Below are 24,126 nucleotides of genomic sequence, written 5' to 3'. Positions count from 1 at the left end.
TCGATCAAGGACTTCCCAGTCGGTCGAGGCGGTGCAATTCTTTCTAGGTTTCCAACTGGAGTAGAGCTTAGTGATGAAATTCTAGAAGACATTGTCCCTTTATTCTATTTTTTATGAGAACGAAAAAAGGGGGGGTGAAAACGGCACACACCTGGTAATACGCGCATGTTTGTCATGAGTTCGAATCTTTCGAGCGCTTGGGCAACTAATTGTTCCCCCCGAAGCGTCTTGTTCCTCTGTTACCCATTTCGGAGCTCGGGCAAGATAACTTAGAACACCTTCTGGCGTGCTGTTCTCCGCGACAAAGCAATATCTCAATCCATCAAGGTTAGTGATGTCAATGAAAGCCATACCATGGTGCCAATATATAGCATTAGCCGATGGTGGCCTTATGGATCTATCGTGCATGGCGCCGAACTGCTCCATTACATATGCGTCACGAAGACCACCTAGCCGCCATCGTCGCTATTAGAACATCGAATGGACAACGGGTTACATGCCGAGACCTCTCTGCGGTTGTGGGAGCGTACGGACCTTTCATTCCTAGATATAAGCATGTGTTGATGAATGGAAAGGGGGATCTGGTCCCAGTCACAACACTCTATATATCGCGATTGGGGAGACTGCCGTGGTCTGTAATAGATACACAACATCAGCACCCATCAACCCACACGCATGTTTTTTTTTTCCTTTTCGCACCAGCAATTGGGTCATCTGGCCTAAGAGCGGACAGAAAAGAAAGTTCCTGTTCAATGGCGACTCTATTGGAAGGGTCTGAGAATATGAGCAGAGTCTGCAGTACTGCGTTGGCCGCTTCGGCGCCAAAGAGCGGCTTGTGCGATCCAGAGCTCAAGGTAACAAAGCGGTGGGCGTGCCGAGCAATGACTTTAATCTCGAACCACATTTCTGCCAAGTTTTTGAGTTTTTGATATTGATGCTGGTATAGAGATGATGTATGGAAACGAGCGTCGACTGTCTGTTCGGCTTAACGATGGACTAAATGTGATGACAAGATGTGCGTCGTAAGAGATGAGAGTATTTACTTTCAGATGGCTTGTTTCAACTACGGCGTTTAGTCTCCAAGTTTGTTGAATGAGCACCTGCCTGCTGGGACAACATGGTATGTATTTATTTAATATTTTGGCAGGTTCTTTGACAATATTCAGACTACATGTATAGTACGGTATGGGCCTTCTTCGCATCCGCTGCGGCTGTGCCTACCCTTGAGCAGGTGGCATTACGAGAGCAATATTGGCGGCAACCAACACCGTTAAAAACTGCACGGAACCATTACTAGGACAGAAATACTAAAGAAGAGTCCAACGCTTGGTCAAACCCTACGGAAAGGGAAGCCGTCACACGGAATAAGCGAGCAAGCAAAGATGCCGAGGTTGGCGTCCCTTTTTATACAGTTGACCGGTAGAGGTAAATCATGAGCACGATATGACTAAGCGCGTACACATGTAGATGTAGCCAAACACCACCACTACTCTATTCTCCTGATACGGCAAAAGCTGTCTTGCAGCATCCGAAATGCCATTCCGGCAATTCCACAGTTTCCAAGCTTCCCCGCCAACCTGGTTCTTTTCGGCTGTGATGGCAACCCCAGGAAGGCGATTCATGGACAGTGAAACACGAGCTCAGGTTCGAAACTTCCGACGTGATGTGCCGGAACTCGGTTCAACTTATGTAAGCTGCCGTATGCCTCGGCTCAACCCCACAAACCCCGGCCGGCACGTCCGCCAAAAGGCCATCCATAAATCTCGTGGCTCCCCGGATTCTGCTGGCCGATTCCAGACTCTGCGTCGATTTGCTGCTCCCCAGATCGTGCAGATACCCTCACTCTAGACTACGAGACTACTGGATACTAGTGCAACCATGGCTGTCGAACGCATTGGCTCCATCATCAAGCACCTGGCCCCCGGGTCATCGCTGAACAGCATGTAAGCAGACGGCGTGTCTAGAATTGACTCGAGGAAGCTTCGATATGCTGACAGGACGTGTCGCGATGCAGCCAGTCCAAGAACCCCGATGATATCGTCATCACCTATGCCGCCCGCACGCCGCTGACCAAGGCGCGAAAGGGCGGCTTCAAGGACACGAGCCTGGAGTACATGATCATGGCCCTGCTCGAGAAGGTCCGCGAGAACAGCGGTGTCGACCCTGCCATCGTCGAGGACATCTGCCTCGGCAACGTATGTTTTTGCTACAGCACCTTGTTGATTCCGGCTGGCTAACAGCGTGCACTCGCAGACCGGCGATGCTCAATCCGCCTACAAGATCCGAGCTGCGGCCCTGGCTGCTGGCTTCCCCCACACCACCGCCGCCAGCGTCGTCAACCGCTTCTGCTCCTCTGGCCTCAAGGCCATTGCCGACATTGCACACCAGATCTCCAACGATTCCATCTCGGTGGGCATCGCCATCGGTGCCGAGTCCATGTCCACGGGCGGCGGCGCAGCTAGTGAACTCGACGAGGCCGTCATCAAGAGGACCCAGGAGGCCCACGATGCCATTCAGCCCATGGGCTGGACCAGCGAGAACGTCGCCAAGGACTTTGGCATCACTCGAGAGAAGATGGACATTTACTCGGCCGAGAGCTTCCAGCGAGCGGAAAAGGCCCAGAAGGCCGGCTTCTTTGACGACGAGATTGTGCCCATCACCACAAAGGTCAAGGACGCCAGCGGCGAGCTGAAGGAGGTGACGCTCACCAAGGACGAGGGCATCCGCCCCGGCACCACTGCCGAGGGTCTCGGCAAGATCCGCGCTGCTTTCCCCCAGTGGGGACCTACCACGACTGGTGGAAACGCCTCGCAGGTCACCGACGGTGCTGCGGCCGTCGTGCTGATGAAGCGATCAACCGCCATCAAGCTGGGCCTGCCCATCATGGCCAAGTACGTCGGCTCTACCGTCACGGCCCTGCCCCCCCGCATCATGGGCATTGGCCCCAGCCTTGCCATCCCCAAGCTGCTCTCCATCTACAACATCAGCCTCAACGACATTGACGTCGTCGAGATCAACGAGGCCTTTGCCTCCATGGCCGTCTACTGCCGCGACAAGCTCAACCTGGACTGGGCCAAGATGAACCCCAGGGGAGGCGCCATTGCTCTCGGCCACCCTCTGGGAACCACTGGAGCGCGACAGGTCGTGACTGGCCTGAGCGAGCTGCGGAGGACCAAGAAGAAGCTGCTGTTGACGAGCATGTGCATTGGAACCGGCCAGGGCATGGCTGGTCTGTTTGTCAACGAGCAGTTGTAAGGGATTCGCTGGCTGGGTTTGATAGGGTGTCTTGTACAGATATATATCTTTTTTTTTTGTAATTTTTTTTGGATGATAAAAATGCAAGCGATTATTTTTTCTCTCTATATTACCACTGGTTTTGACCATTTGATGCCTGGTTTTCAGCCCATCTACCTCACCCAACGTAGGTATTAGGCGAGGCATGTACACGTATATTGGCATCTTAGCGTGTATCTAATGTACGACTTGAACGCGCATCTCGGCAATGTTGTGATCCAGCCACGCATGGAATGTGACCATTTGTGCCACGGGCAAAAAGGGGAGAGAGTCTGCCAAGATGAACAATTTGCTCGTGAAGCGACTATTGTCATTGTAGTGACTAGTATCGGTATAGAGATTCAACATCATCACCTTGAAGCATGTGCCTGGATACCGTCTTACAGACTCGTATAAACAGGCTCTTTCGGCTGAACAGAGACAACGTAGAGACCAAAGGCCTGCCTGTTCTAGCGGCTCTGTCCGCTGCACTGTCCACTAAAACATGCAGCGTCGAAACGGCACAAACACACCGAGACCGGCTGCACAATGCAGCGCAATCCGCCATCACTTCTGTCCACCTGCTCATCGTGTCAGGTGCGCAGCCGCCGTGGCCAATCGCCGGCGCTCGCTTGGCGTCGAGGGCGGTCTGGCGGCGTCTCCAATGCACGTTGAGGCCATCCCTCACCGCATTCGCCCCTGGCTCCCAGTGGACCGGCGCGCTGTGTGGAGCCCTCTTCAGCGCTGTGTCGCACTGCTGTGGCCGGTGCGCTCCCCCGCTGATGTCACCCGCGGCTTCGGCGTCGTTTTAGCGGGAGTCGCTCGCTGTGTTGACATTGATCGCTGCATGTGTGTGACCACGCCAGATACAGTAGAGCTTCGAAATTTTTTTTCTTTCCCACCATCGCCAACCAAGGGTCCTTTGCATGGCATCCCTCCCTCTGGCCTTTTCTTTCCGCTTGGACACGTTTTGCTAATTGCAAGTACCGGCCGTTGGCGGCTGGGTAGAAGAGAAGGAAAAAAGGGAAAAGAAGAAACAGTGAAAATTGCCGACGTGTATTTTCGCTGCTCCGGCTCTTGTTTATTTTGTCCTGAAGCTCTCGCTCGCCCTTTGCTATAGATAGACACTCGACTCGGCTTCGCACACAACACAACAAAACAAAACACCGCGAAATTCCAATTGCCGCTCACGGATTGATCCTTATCCTCGAAACACGACTCTACCGATCCGGATCCCACATGCACGCCTCGACGCCGAGCACCACGACCCCGAATCCGTGAAAATGTCGGGACCCCCGCCGCCGCTGAGCCGCGCAGACTCGTCCAAAGACCACCGCCCGCTCCAGCCAAGCACGCTTCGACAGAGTCATACGCCGGAGAGCCGTCCGGGCAGCGAGGACAGCAACCACGGCGACGTCTATCCGTCTTCCACAGCAGTCGGCGACCAGTTCATGGGCGAGTCCACGCCGCTGATCCTGGGCTCCGAAGCGCGGGGCCGCAGCCATGGCACCTTTAGCCCGCGGGCGTCCTCGCCCAGTGGCCTCTTCAGCGGGAGCACCGACGACGGAAGCGATTCGACGAGGTCTGGTGGAAACACTGGCATATTTGCGTCTCTGCTGGGTGGCGACGACTGGAAGAGGTGGCTTACGAGGAGGATGCGCACCACTAAGATGGGCCACAGCAGTGAGCTTGCCGAGCAGGCAGGGTTCCGAGATACGCCCTTTATGTGAGCTTCTGCCGAGATGTGTGCCGTTGTTCTGGGCATCTGTGGCACTTGGACTGACCCCGTGTGGATAGGTATCTGGCGTACTACATCCCGTGCCTGAATTGGATCCAGCAGTATAAGCTATCGTACCTCCAGGGCGACTTCATTGCTGCTGTCACGATGGCTTCGTTTTACCTCCCGATGGCGCTCTCGCTTGCGGCCAACCTGGCACACGTGCCGCCGATTTTTGGCCTCTACGGCTTCATCTTCAACCCATTCATCTACGCAATGCTCGGATCCTCCCCGCAAATGGTAATCGGCCCCGAGGCGGCCGGGTCTCTGCTTGTCGGTACCGTGGTGAAAGCTAGCGTGGACTCTGGGGGCGAAGGCTCAGAAGACAACGATGTTCTACAAGCTCAAATCTGCGGCGTGATGGGCGGCATGGCTGGCGCCATAGTTCTCATAGCAGGTCTGGCCAGACTGGGCTTCTTGGACAGCGTGTTGAGCAGGCCGTTCCTTCGAGGCTTCATCTCTGCCATTGGTTTTGTCATTGCTGTGGACCAGCTGATTCCCGAGCTTGGCCTTGCAGCCCTTGCGGAGGAAGCTGGTGTCAACCATGGGAGCAGCGTCGACAAAATTCGATTCATTGTCAGCAGTGCTGGCAAGGCCCATAAACTGACCTTTGCTGTAGCGGGAGTGAGCTTCGTCGTCATTATGATTTTTCGGTAAGCTGAGAGTCAAGTTTAGTTTATCCTGTGTCTGATAGCGGCGACTGACATGTTTCATCTTTGTAGCGAGCTCAAACGCCGTTTGGAAAAGAGGTTTCCTGGTGTTGCCTACTTCCCCGACCGATTCCTTGTCGTCGTCATCTCTGCTGTTTTGTGCTGGCATCTCGATTGGGAAAACCAGGGACTTGAGGTTTTGGGCTCTGTCAAGGCTGACTCTGGGGGTATCTTTGAATTCCGATGGCCCTTTCAACTTGCCCACATGAAGCACATCCGCACGGCCATGTCGACTTCTTTCCTCATTGCGCTTCTTGGCTTTTTTGAGTCGTCTGTTGCCGCCAAGAGTTTGGGTGGGAGCTCTATCCCTGGCATCGAATTGAGTGCCAACCGAGAGATGATTGCTCTTGGAACCGCAAATCTTGTTGGCTCCATGTTCATGGCTTTGCCTGCCTTTGGTGGCTATGGACGAAGCAAAGTGAATAAGACGACTGGTGCAAAGACCCCAATGAGCTCCGTATTCCTCAGTCTCTTTTCATTACTATCCGTTTTGTTCCTATTGCCATATTTTTACTTTTTACCGGTAAGAAACCATTCTGTTGTCGAGCAAGGCATTGTCAGAAACTAATCTGGTGTACGTGACAGAAACCCGTTCTTTCAGCAATGATTTCAGTCGTGGCATGGTCGCTGATAGAAGAGGCGCCCCACGACATTTCATTCTTCCTACGTATTCGAGGCTGGACCGAGTTGGGCCTCATGGCAGCCATCTTTTTCTCCACAATCTTCTATTCGCTTACTTTGGGTATGGCTCTTGGAGTGGGAATCTCTCTGCTTCTCGTCATCAAGCACAGCACTCGTCCTCGCATCCAGATCCTCGGCCGAGTTCCCGGCACCAACCGCTTTGAGAATCCTGAATCCCAAGACTCTCGAATCGAGTTTATCGAGGGATGCCTGATTGTCAAAATCCCGGAGCCATTGACTTTTGCCAACACTGGTGAATTAAAGGCGCGACTTCGACGACTGGAGTTTTATGGCACAGCGCTGGCACATCCCGCGTTACCGCGCATCCGAAGCACAGACTCGAACCGTAACATCATCTTCGATATCCATGGTGTGACATCCATGGATGGTTCCGGCACGCAAGTGCTCGAAGAGATTGTTCGAGACTACCGGGAGAGGGGCGTGCGAGTCTTCTTCTCGCGCGCACCACACCACCGGGATCACCCCGTGTGGAAACTCATGGACAAGAGTGGCATCGTCGACCTGTGCGGCGAGAGGCATTTTGTAAACGACGTTGAAGAGGCGCTACGCTTGACGGAGTATGAAGATAGCGTCATGACACAGTGAGAGGGACGTACCTCGCTGCTAAGGTAAGTTGAATGAAGTTTTAGATGGAGGTTATGATTGAGGCTACTTGTCACAGCGCAGGACTGTTTATTCCCCTCTTGTTCCTCCTTTTTTTTTCCCTTTCTTTTCTCTCATTTTCTTACTGCTTTACATAGCGGTCGTGCATAAAGGGGCGAGCATGTATAAACCTAAACCTACAACGTGAAGGAACGTGACCAAGATGTATTTGATACGATAGCGGCTATGCAGATTTAACATAGATATCCAGGTGTTTGTTTATTACGCTTATTGACTTTATACATGTGCTCAATCTGCTCATGCTGAGGCCACAATCTCATCCAACCGTGCTACAGACTGCCTCACAACGTCCATTCCCGGAGCGTCGTCGTCGATGAATTTTTCCAGCTCATACAAGTGAGGCTGTCCGTCGGCAACGATGAGCGTGACCTTGTCCTCGCCTAAGCAATCGCGCATATCCTCGCTTACGTTGAGCACCACATCAGGATCATTGTTGCCATGAAAGATGACTGTCCTGGGCCATTGCGCAACCCGGTCTTTGGCATCAGGAAGTTTCGCCCACTGGTATCCGGGATCTACAGATCCAACCAGATCGACAAAGGAGTTGTTAAACGTGTAGTAGTCATATAGCATGCCGCGATAAATACTAGGATTCTCTGATCCAGCTTCAGAAGGGGTGTAATTAGGATTCTTGGCGCCGTTGGGCGTTAGTTTGTCGAGGACAAAGGCGGATTCATCAGGACGCATGTCGTCGCCGCTTTGCATGGGAGTCGTGATGTATTTCTCCATTGTGGAAGGGGGGATTTCTTGTTCGGCGAGTAAGAGGGATGAGTTGAAGAAGGGATGGCGGAAGGTGTTTATGCCTTGGATGGAGAGGAGAGCGAGAGGCTTGGGGTTGCAGTGGTGGGCGATGATGGCGGCCATGAAGAACCCTTTGAATAAGAGTGTTAGTTTTCCTCTTCCTTTTCTCTCTCTCTGGAAGATAAAGAACTCACCACCACTTGCACCGCCCACAATGACTCGTCTTTGGAATTTTGGCAGAGTATTCCAGCTTCGTGCAAAGTCGTAGGCTGCTGAGGCATCTTGAAGGAGACCATCCCCACCAGCTTGGGGGAGAAGACGATAGGTTGGGCAAATTAGAGGCCATTTGCGCTGGATGCACGACTATAATAATAACGTTTGTTTTATGAGATTCAATAATTTCATTTTGCCTGAAAATGTCTTGGACATGATTGTTGGATGTTTTCACGCATCAACTCACCTGAACTAACCAAGGCGCAATAAGATCACGGTTCCCGTCAACCAGCCCCCCCGGGATGAAAATACAGAAAGACAGGAGCGTCTTTTGGATAGCCGTCATCGGTGTAGATGTCGCATTTCAGCGACATGCCGTGATTGGCATATTCTTCTGTTAGCTTGTGCACCATTACGAAAACATGTATAAGAGGATGTTGAAAAGAAAGAGAATGAAAAGAGACAACAGGAGTTGCTGAAGTGAGAACAACCGTGAATTTACTGTACACTGCTAATATGACTTGGGCCAAGGTCTGGGCGGGGTCTGGCGATTTTATGATTACTTGTCTGTGCAAAAGAGTTCAAAACTGCCCAAGTGAATATTGCGTAGATAACAGTGACGCCTTGTTAACGCCCTTTCGGAGACACCAGAACGCGCGTTTGATCTCTTGAGAGGTCTGGTTGCTCCTACGCGTCATCACGTGGGCGTAAGCATCTGGAGAGAGTCATTCCGTCGCCGAGTGCCCTTCTTTGCTTTTGAGGGGATAGAACTAATAATTTGGAGGTTGAAGCTAGACGAGTTTTGGCGCCGGAAGCGCTGCTCCGGCGATTTACTAGCGTCTTGTAGTTTGTCGTTCTGGTGATAGTCTGGCGTAGTCGTGTGTAAGCCAACTAGAGACGGGCTTGGATGGGTGAGAATTGTAATTGTAATTTTATTTGGACGACGGGACAATTCAGGTTTCTGTGAATTTGAAATTATCCCAGAGGTGACTTGGAATAAAGTCACATGGCGTTGGAAATGAGGCTGGGCTGGCCCCCGTCCATAACCATGGGTATTGCATGCCTCAGCTGAAACGAAGCAAAAAAAAAGCAATCGCCGTATGCTTCCCTGCTCATCTTGGAGCGACGGAACGTCATCGTTGCTTTTTTGCTTAGCAACTTGACCAAAAGCAATCACTAGTGCTATTCTTTTGTTCCTTTTTCTTACATTACTTTTTGGGTGTTTACCTGTTTTGAGATGCGAAGCAAATCTCATCGAGATATTACCAGGATCCCTTTCCCTTGGTCAGAGTTATGCATACCTGCAAGTAGAAGTGAGAAATAACTGCGCATTGCTATACAAGCGTTGAAGGTATCTCTTGATCTATGATGTAGAGTAGGATCCATCGCCATTTCGCATAGAGATACTGGCAGCATAGTTGGTAGATGCAAATAGGCAGTCCTACGTATTGAGGTGGCAGTATCAGCAGGACTACACCAGCGGAAGACTAGCTCTATACTCTACGGTGAGATGCTACCTTTATTTGACAAGGATGAATAGAGTTATGGTAGCTGCCTGCGATTCCTTAGTGTATATTCTCCTAAACTTCCCGAGGTGGCTGGCTAATGCACGGCGGGTTTCATCGCGATTTCGGTGAGGCATTTCCCGCATATTGGCCCCCAAAATAGTAGCTTGATTGGATCTCATCTCTTCCGAAATACCATGACCGGTGACGTCTGACAGTAATATAGGCCTCTTTACAGGCCGTGGTAGGAAACACATGGGGGCCAGTCCCAACAAGATGCCGTTATTGAAGGGGCGCAAAGCTTGGGTAGCAAACGACCATATTTGGATAAGTAAATGTTCTTCTTAACCAATTTGTGGACTTGTGTTTAGATATGAAAGGTGTTTTGTATACTCTATCCAAAATGCAGGCGGTAAACTGAATGTGTTTCCAGCTCAGACACTGTCAAAGCGGAAGGGATCATGGAGCAAGGAGCAAACTTGGCAACAATTAGGTATACAATAGGAGTTTCATCATACTAAAAGCTATCGGAACTCAGAAGTGACAGTCTCCTTTGCGTCCGACAAACGGCTTCACCGATGCCCCAACATGAAAAGTTTTGAGTTATCCCTCTAGACTTCTTACACGGCTTGGTTGCCTGCGCCTTGTGCAGCTCTCATTAGCAGCTCTGGATCCCTGCTAATGCATGGTCCGATGATAGGCTGCATGCATACGGAAATGTCACCAATGGTGCGATGGATGGCTTGAGGAGGTGCGGCGCTTCCTTGGTTCCATCCCATTCTGGCCGATCCGAGGGAGAAAAAAATGATCATGTTCATGTGGTCAGCTCCAAGGTTGAGGTTGTAGAGCGCTAATTGGGCCACCTACATGTGGCAGCGCGCTTTAGCCTTGCTTGATACATCAATGTACATGGAGTGTATGCGCCATCGTATTATCGCTGTTCGTTACTTATATAGCGGCAGTATTTGCTTATGGCGAGGTTTGGTTGATTGATACAGACGGGAGCTACATGTTTGAACTCACGCCGCTTGAATGCAACCGTTGACTATTGCGTTGCGCCTCATTTTGTCAACTCGGCGCAGTGGCCTTGCCCGCAATAACCCCCAAACTTGCCTCACTTGGTCCTGTTACAACGACAATGGCAGCCTTGCTACATGGGGGATCCCCGTGACGTGGCAGTTATGCACCTCACGTAGTTTGGAAAACGTACATGTGTATCCCAAAGGTATGCACACTGTAGCAAAAAAGTACAAACAGACTGCTAATATCTGGCATGGGCCGGCAGAACGCCTGGAGGTTGACGGATAACGAAGACGGCCAAAACGCCGTTACGGTACCTGTAAAGCACCATGTGAGGCTCTACGGCGGATCCGGCTTACATGTAATAAGAACTCTTGATGTCTTGACTGATATGAGTAGGTACTCTGAGATGAAGCTGAAGACGAGCCTCTGAGACTGATTTGCAAATTGCCGCTGCCGCCAATACCACCTTCCTATTGAAATTTTGCCCAAGCCGAAATACGTGCACCTTGGCTATGCCCTGTCTCTCCATTCACGCATGCACCTAGCCGGCTTGCTTGAACCTACATTTTCTGACGTCTTGTTCCCTAATCTTGTGCTATTTGCCACGGCCGCCTTCATATTGTAGTTGATGCAGCTCTTTTCAACATATCTCGTATATCTCTGAATAGTAGCCCGGTTGCACTTGGAGGGACTCTGGAATTACCAGAAATCCCCCCCCCCATGTACGTCATTTATGCCTGTAAATAGTAGGTATAATAAGAGATTTACATGTCCATCTCTCCATTTAAATTCATAATGCCATTTTTTCAACAAGACTTGCTGTCCCGCCTTGTTGTGTATCTCACCTGCAATCTCACCGGATCGGATAAGGCCCCCAGCATACATGCATACCGACATATTGCGCGCATCACATCGCCCTTGTCCCAATCAGCTCGGATTCCGTTCATGCAACTGGCGGCAGTAGCGAGACGGATGGCTTCAGACGATCTTGGACTGCGAGAATAGTTCACGGCCCGAAGCCAAATTTCCCTCGCTAGAAACCAGCCAGGCCTGAAGCTTTACGTGAAGCGCCCGCTATTCGTCTCAGGATTGCAGCCCAACCGGATGGTCGCCGATAGGACGACGTGCATATTTTTTTTCTCTCCCCCCCTGTCGATTAATTGCGTACTAACACTGCTAGCCCAGTGGCACAGCATGCGTTTTCGCAATTACACGAAACGCTGACAAAATTCCTCAGTACAGCTGTTGTCTTCTCCAAAGACGCAGCTTTTGAACGGCTACTTTTTTACATGTTTAACCCGGCCTTCTACTCTCTTGTCAACGCCATGGCTGAATCGTGACTATTTGAACAAGACCGGGCTTTCCGCCGCCCCTTGTATATCCAACGACGGCCTTGAAAAGGCGGCCGTAACGAAAAAAAAAAAAAAAAAAAAGCACTTACACACATGTATAAGCGGCCTGCAAAATGGACCGGTGAAATGAAGAGGGGCCGGACTCGGCCTGCCTGTCACACAGACTTGACTGGAATCCCGCAGCCGCCGTATCCTGGGCAAAGCACCAGCACGTATCCAAAGACATGCAAGGCTAAGGGGGGCCCTGCGAAGTGCCTTTTTGTGCGGATGCTGCATTGCGGGTCGGATCCAGAACCCATTTGCGTCGACGACGTCTTGATTGCCTAATGGTCGTGGTCGTACAGGCCGTATTCCTCGACTCCTTGACACTATATAGGGTACATGTCCCAAATATCATCCATATGGCTTCACCACTCTCCATCGTTTGAGGAACATCTTCGGAAAGAGCGATTCTGTGGCATCGGCACTTGCTTGTCTCCCTTTGGTGAGTCTGCTCACCTGCCCGGCTCCTGTTCCAAACCATAGCCCTCCTTGCATAATCATCCAGCATCCCGGTACCAATTGTTTGCTTCTTTTGCGCTCTAAGCCCGCAGAAACCACACTAGGACTTCAGCTGCCTCCCTTTCCACGCCCGACTCAACCACTTACACGAGACCGGCCCTTGCATACAATAAACCTTTCTTTTTTTTTTATCAGGGCCCTCCTTTCGCCTCTGGACACGCCGTCGCTGCTCCGGTGTGTCGGGCTACGTTGCTTGGTCTTTTGACCTGCTCGTCTACATTGCCTCATCAGGCAAACATCGATTCGATCCAGCCAATAACAACTGCAGCCGAGGCTCAATCAGGGTGCGGCTGAGCTACGGCTGACCAAGTATCTTTGATCCTTGTATGGGGGAAAAAAAATAGCAAGGTCTATCGATTCAATACGCCCTAGAGCTTTAGTTGATAAAAGAGCCAGATCCATCTATTTATTAGCGAGCAAGTCCCGTGGGCCACCGACACGTCTCATTGACCTCATGAACTGTCTTTTCAACTTTCGTTTCTTGAAGACTACCAGGCAGAAAAGGATACAGCAGAGCAACATGGGCAGCGACGACGCATATCTCCTCACGGCTTCCGAAGCCCTCGCCAAGATCCGCGCCGGCGGGATGACCGTTGAGGGCTATGTCCGCTCACTGCTGCGTCGTATTGATGTGCGTGACGTCGATGTCGGGGCATGGGCCTATATAGACAAGGATTACATCCTCCAGCAGGCGAGAGCCCTGGATAAGGTGCCGATGAGCAAGAGAGGCCCGCTGCATGGCATGCCGATTGCCATCAAGGATGTCATTTACACCAAAGGTGAGTCGAGCCTTGCTGCGGGAGAAGTCATGTGGTTATAGCACGGCCATAGAATGGAACAGCACATGCCATGTGTAACAATACTTGCATGTTGTGTTTCTCGACAAGACGGCAGCATATGTCCATGTTGTCACTCCTTTTGAGAGATCCGTGTCCACTGTTGGAAAGATGTCTTGTTGGACCAATACTGACGTGACATACCTAGATATGCCGACGGCACACAATTCGCCAATCTACAAAGACGACTTTCCCAAGCTCGACGCAGCCTCCATCATCCTCCTCCGCCACGCAGGCGTACTATTCCTCGGTAGGTTCCCTTGCACTCTCATGAGGCATCACTGGCTTATACCCGCCAACCTAGGTAAAACAACAACGGCCGAGTTCGCCGCCTCCTACACGGGCCCGGCCTCTACGCGCAACCCGCACAACCCGGCCCGCACCCCCGGAGGCTCGTCGTCGGGCTCGGGCGCCGCCGTCGGCGATTTCCAGGCGCCCGTGGCCCTCGGCACACAGACGGGCGGGTCCACCATCCGGCCGGGCTCGTTCAACGGCGTCTACTCCATCAAGCCGACGTGGAACGCCGTGTCTCGCGAAGGGCTCAAGATCTCGTCCCTGATGCTGGACACGATTGGCATCTTCGCCCGCGGCGTCGACGACTTGGATCTCGTGGCCGATGCGTTTGGGCTGCAGGACGACGAGGCGAGTGGCTTCACGGGCATCAAGGGCGCGCGCTTTGCTCTCTGCAAGACCGTCGTCTGGCCAATGGCCGGAGAGGGCACTCGCCACGCCATTGCTCGCGCCGTGGACATTCTGCGAGCCCACGGCGCAGAGGTCGAAGAAGTCGATCTGCCGCGCGAGTTTGACGACCTGCCGCGCTGGCACAACATGGTCCTGCAGACCGAAGGCGAGACCTTCTTCCTCCCCGAGCACCGCGTCGCCAAGGAGAAGCTCTCGCCGCAGCTGGTTGGCTACGTCGACCGAAAGGCCGGCTACGACCGCCGCGCCCAGCTCAAGGCCCTCGACGGCATCTCCGCCCTGCGCCCCAAGATTGACGACATCGCGGGTCAATACACGGCCATCTTGACGCCCAGCGTCATCGACGAGGCGCCAGAGGGGCTCGAGTTCACCGGCGACTCGGCATTCTGCGTGAGCTGGTCGGCGCTGCATACGCCAGTGGTCAACGTTCCGGGCTTTCAGGGACATACCGGCATGCCGATTGGTGTGTCGCTGGTGGCTCCCAGGTATCGCGACAGACATCTTTTGAAGGTGGCCAAGGAGGTGGGCAAGCTTTTCGAAGCAGAGGGCGGGTGGAAGCGAAGTGTATAAGACGGTAGAACTGTCCTATGATGTGACGGCGAAAGATGGAAGATGACCGTTTCCAAGGTAGTTCATGCCACTTGCTTTAAAGAAAGAGAATAGACTGGAGAGAATTGTTTATTTAAACATTGGGAGAGATGTTTCTTTGAAAGAAAAAAAAAAGGATAAAAAAAGGTAGTGTAGTCGAGGTAAATGATATTCATAAACTCTAGACAGTAACAGGAATGGTCCATCCAACAAGACTTTTCTTTACCCGCTTCCAGTTTTTCGTCCCACATTATACATGTTCTGCAAAGGACGGCTCAGTAACTACAGTGATCAAAAACATATGAATAAGAAGACATTATAAATAGAAAGGAAAAGAAAACAAGAAGAAGATCTCTTACATCACAATCTCTTCCCATGACGCACCACGCCTCTTATCTGCACATAATGTCTCTTCCCCCATTTTATTCCAACGCCTCTACTTGCCCTCTCTTCTCTCCCATCGACTCGCACAATTCCCCTCTTCGCCTTCCCTATGACGGTCCATAAAGTGGAAGAGATAAATGGTAATAGTAGTAAAGAGATTTCATGGTCATTATGAAAGATGTAGCTGGAAGGGTTTAGATTTACAAGAGATATAAAGAGCCATCAGGCTCCATTCTCGTACGCGTTTTCACGTAAAATTATGAAGACGTGGCTCTCTCGAGGCAAGCTTGCAACTGTTTATGAAGATTTTCAATTAGTTGACATACTTGTAGATTGGCGAGTGACACATACCTCTTGGGGCATAAGACCCTGGTTGCTGAGATATCGGCACATGCTCTTGACTAGCTCGACCTGCTCCTCGGGGGCCAAGCTGGTAATGGCCGTCTCTAGGACGCTGCCCAGAGAAACCTTGTGAACCTCGATAAAGGTGTGGAAGTACATGTAGGCAAAGAAGCCCATGATGAACTGGCAATCCATTCGATCCGTCATGCCACCGTGTCCAGGGATAGAGTCGCCAAAGTCCTTGATCTTGAAAGTGCGCTTGAGGCCGGAGGCGAAAAAGCCACCAAAGGGAGCAATGAGAGATGCAAAGGTGGCCAGGGCCAGGGCGTGCAGTTGCATCGGCGCAAACGTCAGGGAGAAGCTGGTATTTGGTGGCAGGAAGAAGAATTGTGGGAGCTCGTAGGTGTGAGGCACGAAGGCGGGATTGACATCGCATTTGAGTCCGGTGAAGACATTGGCGCCGAGATCCTAAGGTTGGATAAAGTTTAGTACGGTGTCGGAAACAATGTCATCTTGCATCTGATCGACTTACGTTGACGGGGCAGATAAAGTATTTGGAGCGCATCAGGATGTTGACAAGCAAAAAGGAGAACAGGACGGTCATGATCCAAGCACCGACAAATCCTTCAACCGTCTTCTTTGGCGAGAGCTTGATGAGTTGTGTGCGACCAAACATGATGCCGCAGATGTAGGCAAATATGTCGTTGGTAATGACCAGGGCCGCTGGCAGGAAGAACCAAATCATTCCCTCAAAGATGTTGTTCATGACGAAATGGGCCTGCACGACAATAAGGTACAGGGCCATGTGAGTCCAAGCAAAGTTGGTGAATTGGAATTTGTAGTTGCCGGCTTGAAGTGAGGCAACGAAGAAGACAAATCCTATCACGGCGTGTGTTAGATGAATCCATAGTTGTAAGCTGATTATCAGGAAAAGAGCAACACACCAAAGACATAGAGCATAAAGCTGATGAAGCGATGGTGGGTAGCCAGAGGAAGAAGCACCTTGTCAACAAGGACAATATGCTTAAAGTAGTAGATGACGCTCTCGCCGTAGAGGAAATACATGGTGGTAGCTAGGAAATACCAGTTCAGGCTCTTGGTAGAGCGCAGAGATCTGGCTCGGCTGGGAACGTTGGCAATGGCAATGACTTCCTTGAAGGAGATGATCTGGACCGCAGTGACAATGGCAATCATGTAAATGTGGCCCATGAACAATGCGCCGAAGAAGCCAGAGATCATGACCAGCGTCCATAGCGTTCGCGTCCAGAAATTCGCCTTCTTCTTCTCGTACTCGGCCTGTTTCTCTGCGGCAGTCGTGGGCTTCTGTTTCGCCAAGTGTCAGCTCCACACAAACTTTTTCTGGCGATGCCAGGGGAAGAGCAAAGCAAAGACGAAAGCACAGCAGCAATGAGATAATCTGAGAGCCTACCTCTTCGACAACCGCCAGCTTGGCCTGGTTCTGCGCCCTGGTTCTTGTTGGGGACCCCTCTTCGCTCTTGTCGCTGAAGCTCGATCGGCGGCCCTCAGAGCCGCTGAACTGGCCGTTGGCGCTCTTCATGGGGGACTTGCCCCCTCTCTTTGATCTGGCCATGGCGTCGTACGGCTCGCTGAGATGCGCCGGGGCTGGTCAAGCAGTTGCGATCTGGCGGCGGCAGGATATGCTCAGCGGGTTGCTCGGAGCAAGGCTATTATCTATCGACGGAGGAGCTTCTGCGGACTGCGATGCAAAGTTCCAGTTAGCGGACACGGCCACCGACCGATTCACCGGACCCTCTCGTCTCCCTCTCACCTTGTTCTCTACCGGACATTCAAGCGACGGCGGTGTTGACGGTGCGCGGGCGACCCAAGCAGAAGCAAAGCCGGGCGAATTTGACGGTGATGAGCAAGTCAAAAAGGCATTTCGCCAGAGGCTGCTAAATCCAAAGCTAACACGCAACGTGGACCTCACCCCATCCAAGGTACCGGCCAAAACCTGCTGCGGCCAGCCACTGACGAAGTACTGCTGGTACTGCTGCCAGGCCAAAGCTCCGTGTGCTGCAAGTGCGCAAGTGCGCGCTGTAGTGCCCCGAGGCTTAGCGCTGGAAGCGAGCCAAGGCTCTAGCTGGGCCTCTTGGCCTCCCACGGCGGAATTTTTGCTGAAACCTTTCAATTTGGTATGGACCGGACTCGTGCAACTCCCCGCGAAATAAAATCCGCATGTGACAGTACTTTAATTTGCTGGCGTCTGCCAGAGATTCTTTTACATAATCCCCTGAAATCTGGCTGGGTGCGCGCCCTCGTGCTTGAGTATCTAGCAGCAGTGTTTTCATGAATTCTAGTCATTCTAATTTTATTTTAGTGGAAAGCCAGCTGCTGCCAATGCCATGTACCAGACTTGTCGAACACGCTGCGATGTACCTTGAATTCCGCAAACGACGAGGCGGCTGTGGCTGCGGCGCTCTGATCTGGCGTCTACGTCATGCGACATGGCCTGCGGTTTGAGTGCTGGCATGGATTCAGGGCTGAGCGTGCACCGCCTCTACCAGCTGGTTTGTCCATTCGTCCAAGATGCTGTAATTGGCCGCTCTCACAGCTGTTATGATTGTGATTTGATTGGGTCAATGTACCTGTGTACTGCTGCTACTGCAAGGTGCAGAGTACAGTGAGCTGTGAGCATGAGATTTGATGGACAACCCGCCACGTGCGCGCAAATGCCATTTCCCTCTCCACACACTCATTATTGGGCCCTCTTTGTTTCTTTCAGACTCTCCAAGTACATGTAGCCATAAGTACTTGTCTGTAATTTAATAGACCACTAGCACTTGGCTATTGAAACTTGCATACTCGCAGAACTGAGGCATCTGCTTGGAGGTGCTAAGCCACACGCTTTAGAACCAGCCACTTGCAAGCAAAAACGTGACCTCGCGTCGCGTCGACTTTATCGATATCCTATCGTCCAAATCCCAATCCACCGCGGTCTCGTCCCGCAATGACTGCATCGCACAGGCAGCCCATGACGCAGTGCCGTGCCAAATACGCTGCGCATAGACGCCTCGAGCCATGATGCATCTGCGCTGAAGAGCCATGAATGATGGATCTCGACGAGTTTTCCGATGACGGGTTCGACGACCTGACCGACAATGTGCTCCAAGAGCTCGAGAACAACGCCATTCAGTCCACCCAGGCCCAGCATGCCCATCATGCCTTCACGCAGGAGGCAGACCAGCTCGACTATGCCTGGGGGCAGGAGGACGACGACTTGGACACCACCGAGGTGATCAACGACGCCGGTGTTGCCGTGGGCAGGCCAATTGTCGACAAGACGCTGCGACAACAACAGCCCGCACGGCCTTCCATTCCTCCTGTGCCCAATCCGCGATGGAATCCCGCGATTGACGCTGCGGCCGCCAGGCCAGGAGCTCCCTTGGCGGAGCGGCCTCGAATGACGAGCGTTCGGCCCATGAATCAGCCGTTCATGGCATCTCAGCGGTTCCCCGATTCCTCACAAAGTGCAGCTCGCCCTCAGACTGCGCAGCTTGCGGCGATGCCAATGCCATCCCAAGCGCAGTCTGGACCCATGGTGACGGCGTTGCAAAAGCGAATTCGTATTTTGGAAGCCGAGCTCAATGCGGCCCGCGGCGAAACTTCCATACTTCGCTCAAACTCTACAAAGGCGCAGCAAAACTATGATGAGCAGATTGCCCGCCTCCGAAACCTCAACGCCGAACAACTACAGAAACAGGAAAAGGCAATGGAAGCGGCCATAGCGGCGGAGAAGCATGCCAACACGGAGCTCCAGTTCATGCAGCGCGATATGAAAGAGGCTAATGACCGAGCCCGCAGAAAGGAGCCTGCCGCCATCAACATGACGACGCCGAAAAAGGCCAGCAAGACATGGGGCTTTGCGGATGGCTTTGACGAGATGGACATTGCTGCAAGTCCGAGCAAAGGTCAAGGGAGAAGCAAGACTGCTGGCTCCGTTGCTACCAACATTGGAGAGCGAACGCCGAGTAAAGGGAAGCGGAAGCGCCCTGTATCAGAGTCTCCCATGAAGCCTCTTGATATACACACGGGCGATGCAGAAATGAGTGAGGACATAAAGCCGGTGTCTCAGCTGGCTTTGCAGCAACCAATCGTAGTGGCAGCTCCCACAGCTCCATTTGACGTAAGTTTTAAAAACAGAAAGAATGAAAATGGAAATGGCAACATTCTATTCTTTGCAGTCTTTTAGAGGTGCCAACTAACTATTGACTCTGTCAGTTTTTGCAAATTATTCTCGATCACGGCTTTGCCCAAGGGCAGCCCCCAACTTTCGACATTCTCTCTCGCATCTCCTTCCCTTCTGACCCAAATACATCCTTCTCAACCCTCATATTCGAAAGACTTCCTCTGATGGGTAACCCCTATCAGCCAATGCAGCTTCTCGTTGATTTTACAGAGCAAATCATCATCCTATGGACTAGGTGCTTTGAAGAGCAGTTTTGGGAACCTATTAAATATCTTGTATCGCTCATCGCCTTCACCTTTCAGCTCCACACCTCTTCTGTTGCTCCCCTCATCATCTCCAGACTTGTGCCAGTGGCACAGACGATAATATTTACCGTTGCGGAAGGGCCCTCGCGCCTTTCCGATGGCGCAGTAGCCAACAACGATGACCATGCCATCTTGGAACAGCAAATAGATACGAGTCATATTCTGTCCTTGCTTTACACTGCGTCCTTGGCATGTGCGACAACCCCCACCGAGACTGAAGAGGGGGTTAAATACACTTCTGCTGCGTTTTGGAAACTCATCTCTCTTGACTTCACTCTTCTTCTTTTGATGCCCAAGCAGAAAACTACCGATATCATTGGAATGCTTGATCTGCTAGCGACATCCTCGCTTCCCGACTCCATCGGCCCTATATCTGACGAAAAAGATACGCCATCAGTGGCGCGAGTTGTCATTGAGCGAGTATCTGCTAAACTGATGGAGCATCCCCGTGCTACAACGACCCCTGTCCAGAAACGAAGCGTACGACTGGCTGCTCTTCGAACGTTGGTTACCTTTGCAAGATATGAATTTGGTGCCCAGCAGTTGGCATCTCACGATAACGCCATCCCACGCTTAGTGGCTTGCTTGAGCACATCTATTGACGAGCTTTATGATCAGCCTATCCCTCCCAGCATTCTCCCCCCTCTTCCCGATGCCATGACGTCTTCATCGCTGAAGTTTTCCGAGTCTACAACTTCCGCTGAGCTATATCGCATCATCTCCCAATGCGTGACGCTTATCCACACTCTAGCTACAGACCCGTGTACAGCCAATTTGGCCGAAATCACTCGAAAACTTTCACTTTCGCACGGAGGCAGCCAGCGATATCTCATTGCTTTGGGAAGACTGACCTTTGCTGAAGAAGATCTAGTCATGGAGGCGGGGATTGACGGCGAGGTCGTTGAGGCGGCCCATGAGCTACTAGAAATGGCCGTGACGCCGGATGAGGGAGAAATTGTGAGCGAGGCTTTTGGAGCATAAATGCTGTGGTAAATTCTTTTTTCCCTTGATGAGAGAGGGAGTAGCTGGTTCGTCGATTTATGGGTTTTGCATTACACTGCACGAGACTTCTTGTTCTATAGGCGGGCGTCTATTTGGTAAACTGGTATGAGCCAGTAAATGGAGAGCTAGACAACGACGACTGGGTTTGGACAGATGTTTCCGAAAGAGAAACTTGCTTGGAGTTGCAATGGTCAAGAGGCAGCTTTGTATGCCTGGTGTTTAGGATAGGGAGTTGGATATACCATGTATGACTGAAATTATAGATCGCTGCGTTTATGAATAATCATTAAGTCGAGGCAAAGACCCATCTTTACGTACGGATGTTGACTCGGCTGCGTTGCACCATATTTCGCATCACAAATTACGCAAGTCATAACAATAAGAAAGACGTTTTAACAGTTAGATCCATTGATGAAAGCTATCTATAGATCCCTATCGCATAACCTAAGAAGACAAAAGTGTGAAAGAGGAGTAAGAAAAAAAAAATTGAGAAAAAAAAAAGAACCATGACAATCATAACCTCACTTCCCTTCCCTCACCATCATACTCCCTGCTGCTATCACTCATTTATCCAATTCCAAATCCAATCCCAATTTCCTTTTGTCCCATATTCTATCCTTCCCATATCCCTTTTCTCATATCCAAGCGCTAATTCAATATACTCAATACGTCCGCAGTAGGAGCTTCTTCAGCAGGACGGATCTTCCCAGGAGCCCGCCTAAGAGGCCAGTCCCGGTGGTATTGGTGGCGTTGCCCAGGCCCAAGGAGCCAGTGAGAGTGATTCCAGGCGCTGTTGCGTTCAAGGTTGTGTTGACCGGGGCTGTAGTTCCGGTGACGTTTACGGTGGCTCCTGTCCCTGTCCCTAGGAGACCGCCGAGAAGGCCAGTTCCAGTGTTGTTGGTGGCGTTGCCCAAGGAGCCAGTGACCGAGATTCCAAGACCAGGCGCTGTTGTATTTAAGTTGGTCGTGCTGGCTGGGACAGTGACGTTTACGGTGGCTCCTGCCCCTGTTCCTAGAAGACCACCGAGAAGGCCAGTTCCGGTGGTATTAGTAGCGTTGCCCAAGGAGCCAGTGACTGAGATTCCGAGACCAGGCGCTGTTGTATTTAAGTTGGTTGTGTTGGCTGGGGCTGTGGTTCCAGTGATGTTTGTGGTTCCTGCTCCTGTTCCTAGGAGACCGCCAAGAAGGCCAGTACCAGTGGTACCAGTTCCGCCGGTCGTATTAGTTACTCCTGTAGTTGCATTAACAACTCCTGTAGTAGTGTTACCCAGGAGGCCACCAAGAAGGCCAGTACCAGTGGTACCAGTTCCGCCGGTTGTATTAGTTACCCCCCGTAGTAAGATTGGCAACTCCTGTTGTGGTATTGCCCAGGAGGCTGCCGAGGAGGCCAGTGCCGGTGGTACCAGTTCCGCCGGTCGTATTAGTTATTCCTGTAGTTGTATTAACAACCCCTATAGTAGTGTTGCCTAAGAGGCCACCGAGGAGGCCAGTTCCAGTGGCACCAGTTGTATTAGTTGCAGTGCCGGTAGAGTTGACGATGCCCGTTGTTCCAGTTCCTCCGCCCAAGGCGCCACCAAGAAGTCCAGTACCGGGAGTACCAGTTGTGCCAGTAGAGTTAGTTACTCCTGTAGTAGTATTACCTAGGAGGCCACCTAGAAGACCACTACCAATTGTGCCGGTAGTGTTGGTCACACCTGTAGTGGTATTGCCTAAAAGGCCCCCGAGGAGGCCAGTGCCAGTGCCGCCAGTTGAATTAGTTATTGTGCCCGTTGTATTAGCTACTCCTGTAGTGGTATTGACTGGGAGTCCGCCGAGGAGGCCTGTGCCAGTGGTGCCCGTTGTATTAGTCACTCCTGTAGTAGTGTTGCCCAAAAGACCACCAAGAAGGCCGGTGCCGGTGGTACCAGTTCCAGTAGAGTTAGTTACCCCAGTTGTGATGTTGCTTGTTACGCCTGTAGAGCCAGGGGCTCCTGTGGTGATATTGCCCAGAAGGCCAGTGCCTGTGGCACCTGTTGTATTGATCACTCCTGTAGTATTGCCCAGAAGACCTCCAAGAAGTCCAGTGCCAGTGGTGCCAGTTCCAGTAGAGTTAGTAACTCCCGTAGTAGTATTGCCCAGGAGGCCGCCGAGAAGGCCAGTACCAGCCAGGCCGGTTGAATTAGTTACACCGGTTGTGGTGTTTGCTACTGTGCCCGTTGTATTTGCAATTCCAGTAGAGCCAGTGCCTGTCCCTAGGAGACCACCGAGAAGGCCACCAGTACTGCCAGTTCCAGTTGTATTAGTTATTGTACCAGCTGTGTTATTTATACCAGTAGAGCCAGCGCCTGTAGTACCATTGCCTGTTCCTAGGAGGCTGCCGAGAAGACCACCAGTAGTGCCAGTAGCGTTGGTTGCTCCTGTGGTGGTATTACCTAAAAGGCCGCCGAGAAGACCGGTTCCAGTGGTGCCAGTTGAGTTAGTAATAGCACCAGTTGTGTTGGTCGTGCCTGTTGAGCCAGTTCCTCCTCCTAGAAGGCCACCTAAGAGACCACCAGTCCCTGTACTTCCGGTTGAACCAGTAGAATTTGTTGAGTTAGTTACGCCGGTGGTTGCGTTGCCAAGGTCAACAGATCCTGTAACTCCTATTCCAAGGCCAGGTAGAGCACCTCCAGTTGTGTTGGTTGTATTAGTCGTGCCTGCGGTTCCTGTTCCTAGAAGGCCACCAAGAAGGCCACCAGTAGAGTTGCCGGTTGTAGCAGTGCCGTTACCGAGAAGACTGCCTAAGAGACCAGTAGAGTTGCCGGTTGTAGCAGTACTGTTTCCGAAAAGACCGCCAAGACCAGTGGAATTACTAATACCAGTTGTGCCAGTTCCAGTTGTGCCATTGCCAAAAAGACCTCCAAGCAAGCCCCCAGTAGAGTTTCCAGTTGGGGCAGTGCCGTTTCCTAATAAGCCGCCAAGGAGACCACCAGTTGAATTTCCAGCTGTAGCAGTACCGTTTCCTAGAAGACCACCAAGAAGGCCAGTGGAGTTGCCAGTGGCTCCAGTGCCAGTTGTACCATTTCCTAAGAGACCGCCAAGCAAGTTCGGGTCAACACCAGTCGTGCCGTTTCCTAAAAGACCACCAAGCAGGCCACCACTAGAGTTGCTAGGCGCAGTGTTGTTCAGAAGATTGCCAGGTGCGCCTCCAACACCAATTCCAGTACCATTTCCTAAAAGGCCGCCTAACAGGCCACCAGGCAGAGTGTTGTTGAGGTTACCGAG

At 51.8% G+C, this 24,126-nt stretch overlaps 9 protein-coding genes across 9 annotated transcripts; 4 read left to right on the top strand and 5 right to left on the bottom strand.

The window, feature by feature from the left end:
* Positions 1-601: 601 nt before the first annotated feature.
* On the bottom strand, positions 602-904 carry TrAtP1_003023 (uncharacterized protein; the record flags this gene model as incomplete). Its single annotated transcript, XM_066111713.1, has 2 exons — positions 602-633; positions 700-904. 2 exons carry the CDS (start codon positions 902-904, stop codon positions 602-604), a joined length of 237 nt encoding a protein of 78 aa, XP_065967792.1.
* Positions 905-1,358: 454 nt separating this feature from the next.
* TrAtP1_003022 (uncharacterized protein) lies at positions 1,359-3,371 on the top strand. The gene is made up of 3 exons (XM_014087638.2): positions 1,359-1,943; positions 2,015-2,195; positions 2,254-3,371. Exons 1-3 carry the CDS (start codon positions 1,879-1,881, stop codon positions 3,253-3,255), a joined length of 1,248 nt encoding a protein of 415 aa, XP_013943113.1. The 5' UTR covers positions 1,359-1,878; the 3' UTR covers positions 3,256-3,371.
* A 738-nt stretch (positions 3,372-4,109) lies between these two features.
* Positions 4,110-7,316, top strand: TrAtP1_003021 (uncharacterized protein). Its single transcript, XM_014087637.2, has 4 exons — positions 4,110-4,999; positions 5,071-5,703; positions 5,773-6,283; positions 6,346-7,316. Exons 1-4 carry the CDS (start codon positions 4,557-4,559, stop codon positions 7,045-7,047), a joined length of 2,289 nt encoding a protein of 762 aa, XP_013943112.2. The 5' UTR covers positions 4,110-4,556; the 3' UTR covers positions 7,048-7,316.
* Positions 7,317-9,544, bottom strand: TrAtP1_003020 (uncharacterized protein). Its single transcript, XM_014087636.2, has 3 exons — positions 8,327-9,544; positions 8,061-8,229; positions 7,317-7,997 (listed from the first exon to the last, which is right to left on the bottom strand). Exons 1-3 carry the CDS (start codon positions 8,423-8,425, stop codon positions 7,363-7,365), a joined length of 903 nt encoding a protein of 300 aa, XP_013943111.2. The 5' UTR covers positions 8,426-9,544; the 3' UTR covers positions 7,317-7,362.
* Positions 9,545-13,040: 3,496 nt separating this feature from the next.
* Positions 13,041-14,625, top strand: TrAtP1_003019 (uncharacterized protein; the record flags this gene model as incomplete). The annotated part of the gene is made up of 3 exons (XM_014087635.2): positions 13,041-13,299; positions 13,505-13,606; positions 13,661-14,625. 3 exons carry the CDS (start codon positions 13,041-13,043, stop codon positions 14,623-14,625), a joined length of 1,326 nt encoding a protein of 441 aa, XP_013943110.2.
* Positions 14,626-15,284: 659 nt separating this feature from the next.
* On the bottom strand, positions 15,285-16,960 carry TrAtP1_003018 (uncharacterized protein; the record flags this gene model as incomplete). The annotated part of the gene is made up of 5 exons (XM_014087409.2): positions 15,285-15,320; positions 15,379-15,837; positions 15,902-16,248; positions 16,314-16,692; positions 16,799-16,960. 5 exons carry the CDS (start codon positions 16,958-16,960, stop codon positions 15,285-15,287), a joined length of 1,383 nt encoding a protein of 460 aa, XP_013942884.1.
* Positions 16,961-16,996: 36 nt separating this feature from the next.
* TrAtP1_003017 (uncharacterized protein) lies at positions 16,997-17,836 on the bottom strand (the record flags this gene model as incomplete). The annotated part of the gene is made up of 3 exons (XM_066111712.1): positions 16,997-17,086; positions 17,159-17,403; positions 17,767-17,836. The coding sequence occupies 3 exons, from the start codon at positions 17,834-17,836 to the stop codon at positions 16,997-16,999; spliced, it is 405 nt and encodes a 134-aa protein (XP_065967791.1).
* A 207-nt stretch (positions 17,837-18,043) lies between these two features.
* On the top strand, positions 18,044-21,241 carry TrAtP1_003016 (uncharacterized protein). The gene is made up of 2 exons (XM_014087634.2): positions 18,044-19,513; positions 19,609-21,241. Exons 1-2 carry the CDS (start codon positions 18,437-18,439, stop codon positions 20,860-20,862), a joined length of 2,331 nt encoding a protein of 776 aa, XP_013943109.2. The 5' UTR covers positions 18,044-18,436; the 3' UTR covers positions 20,863-21,241.
* A 304-nt stretch (positions 21,242-21,545) lies between these two features.
* Positions 21,546-24,071, bottom strand: TrAtP1_003015 (uncharacterized protein; the record flags this gene model as incomplete). Its single annotated transcript, XM_066111711.1, has 3 exons — positions 21,546-22,135; positions 22,212-24,010; positions 24,055-24,071. 3 exons carry the CDS (start codon positions 24,069-24,071, stop codon positions 21,546-21,548), a joined length of 2,406 nt encoding a protein of 801 aa, XP_065967790.1.
* Between the last annotated feature and the right edge of the window lie 55 nt (positions 24,072-24,126).

This window comes from Trichoderma atroviride, chromosome 2 (assembly GCF_020647795.1).
Source record: "Trichoderma atroviride chromosome 2, complete sequence".
Taxonomy (NCBI): domain Eukaryota; kingdom Fungi; phylum Ascomycota; class Sordariomycetes; order Hypocreales; family Hypocreaceae; genus Trichoderma; species Trichoderma atroviride.
The sequence above is the reverse complement of the archived record's forward strand: the minus strand, read 5'-3'. Positions and strand labels throughout refer to the sequence as shown.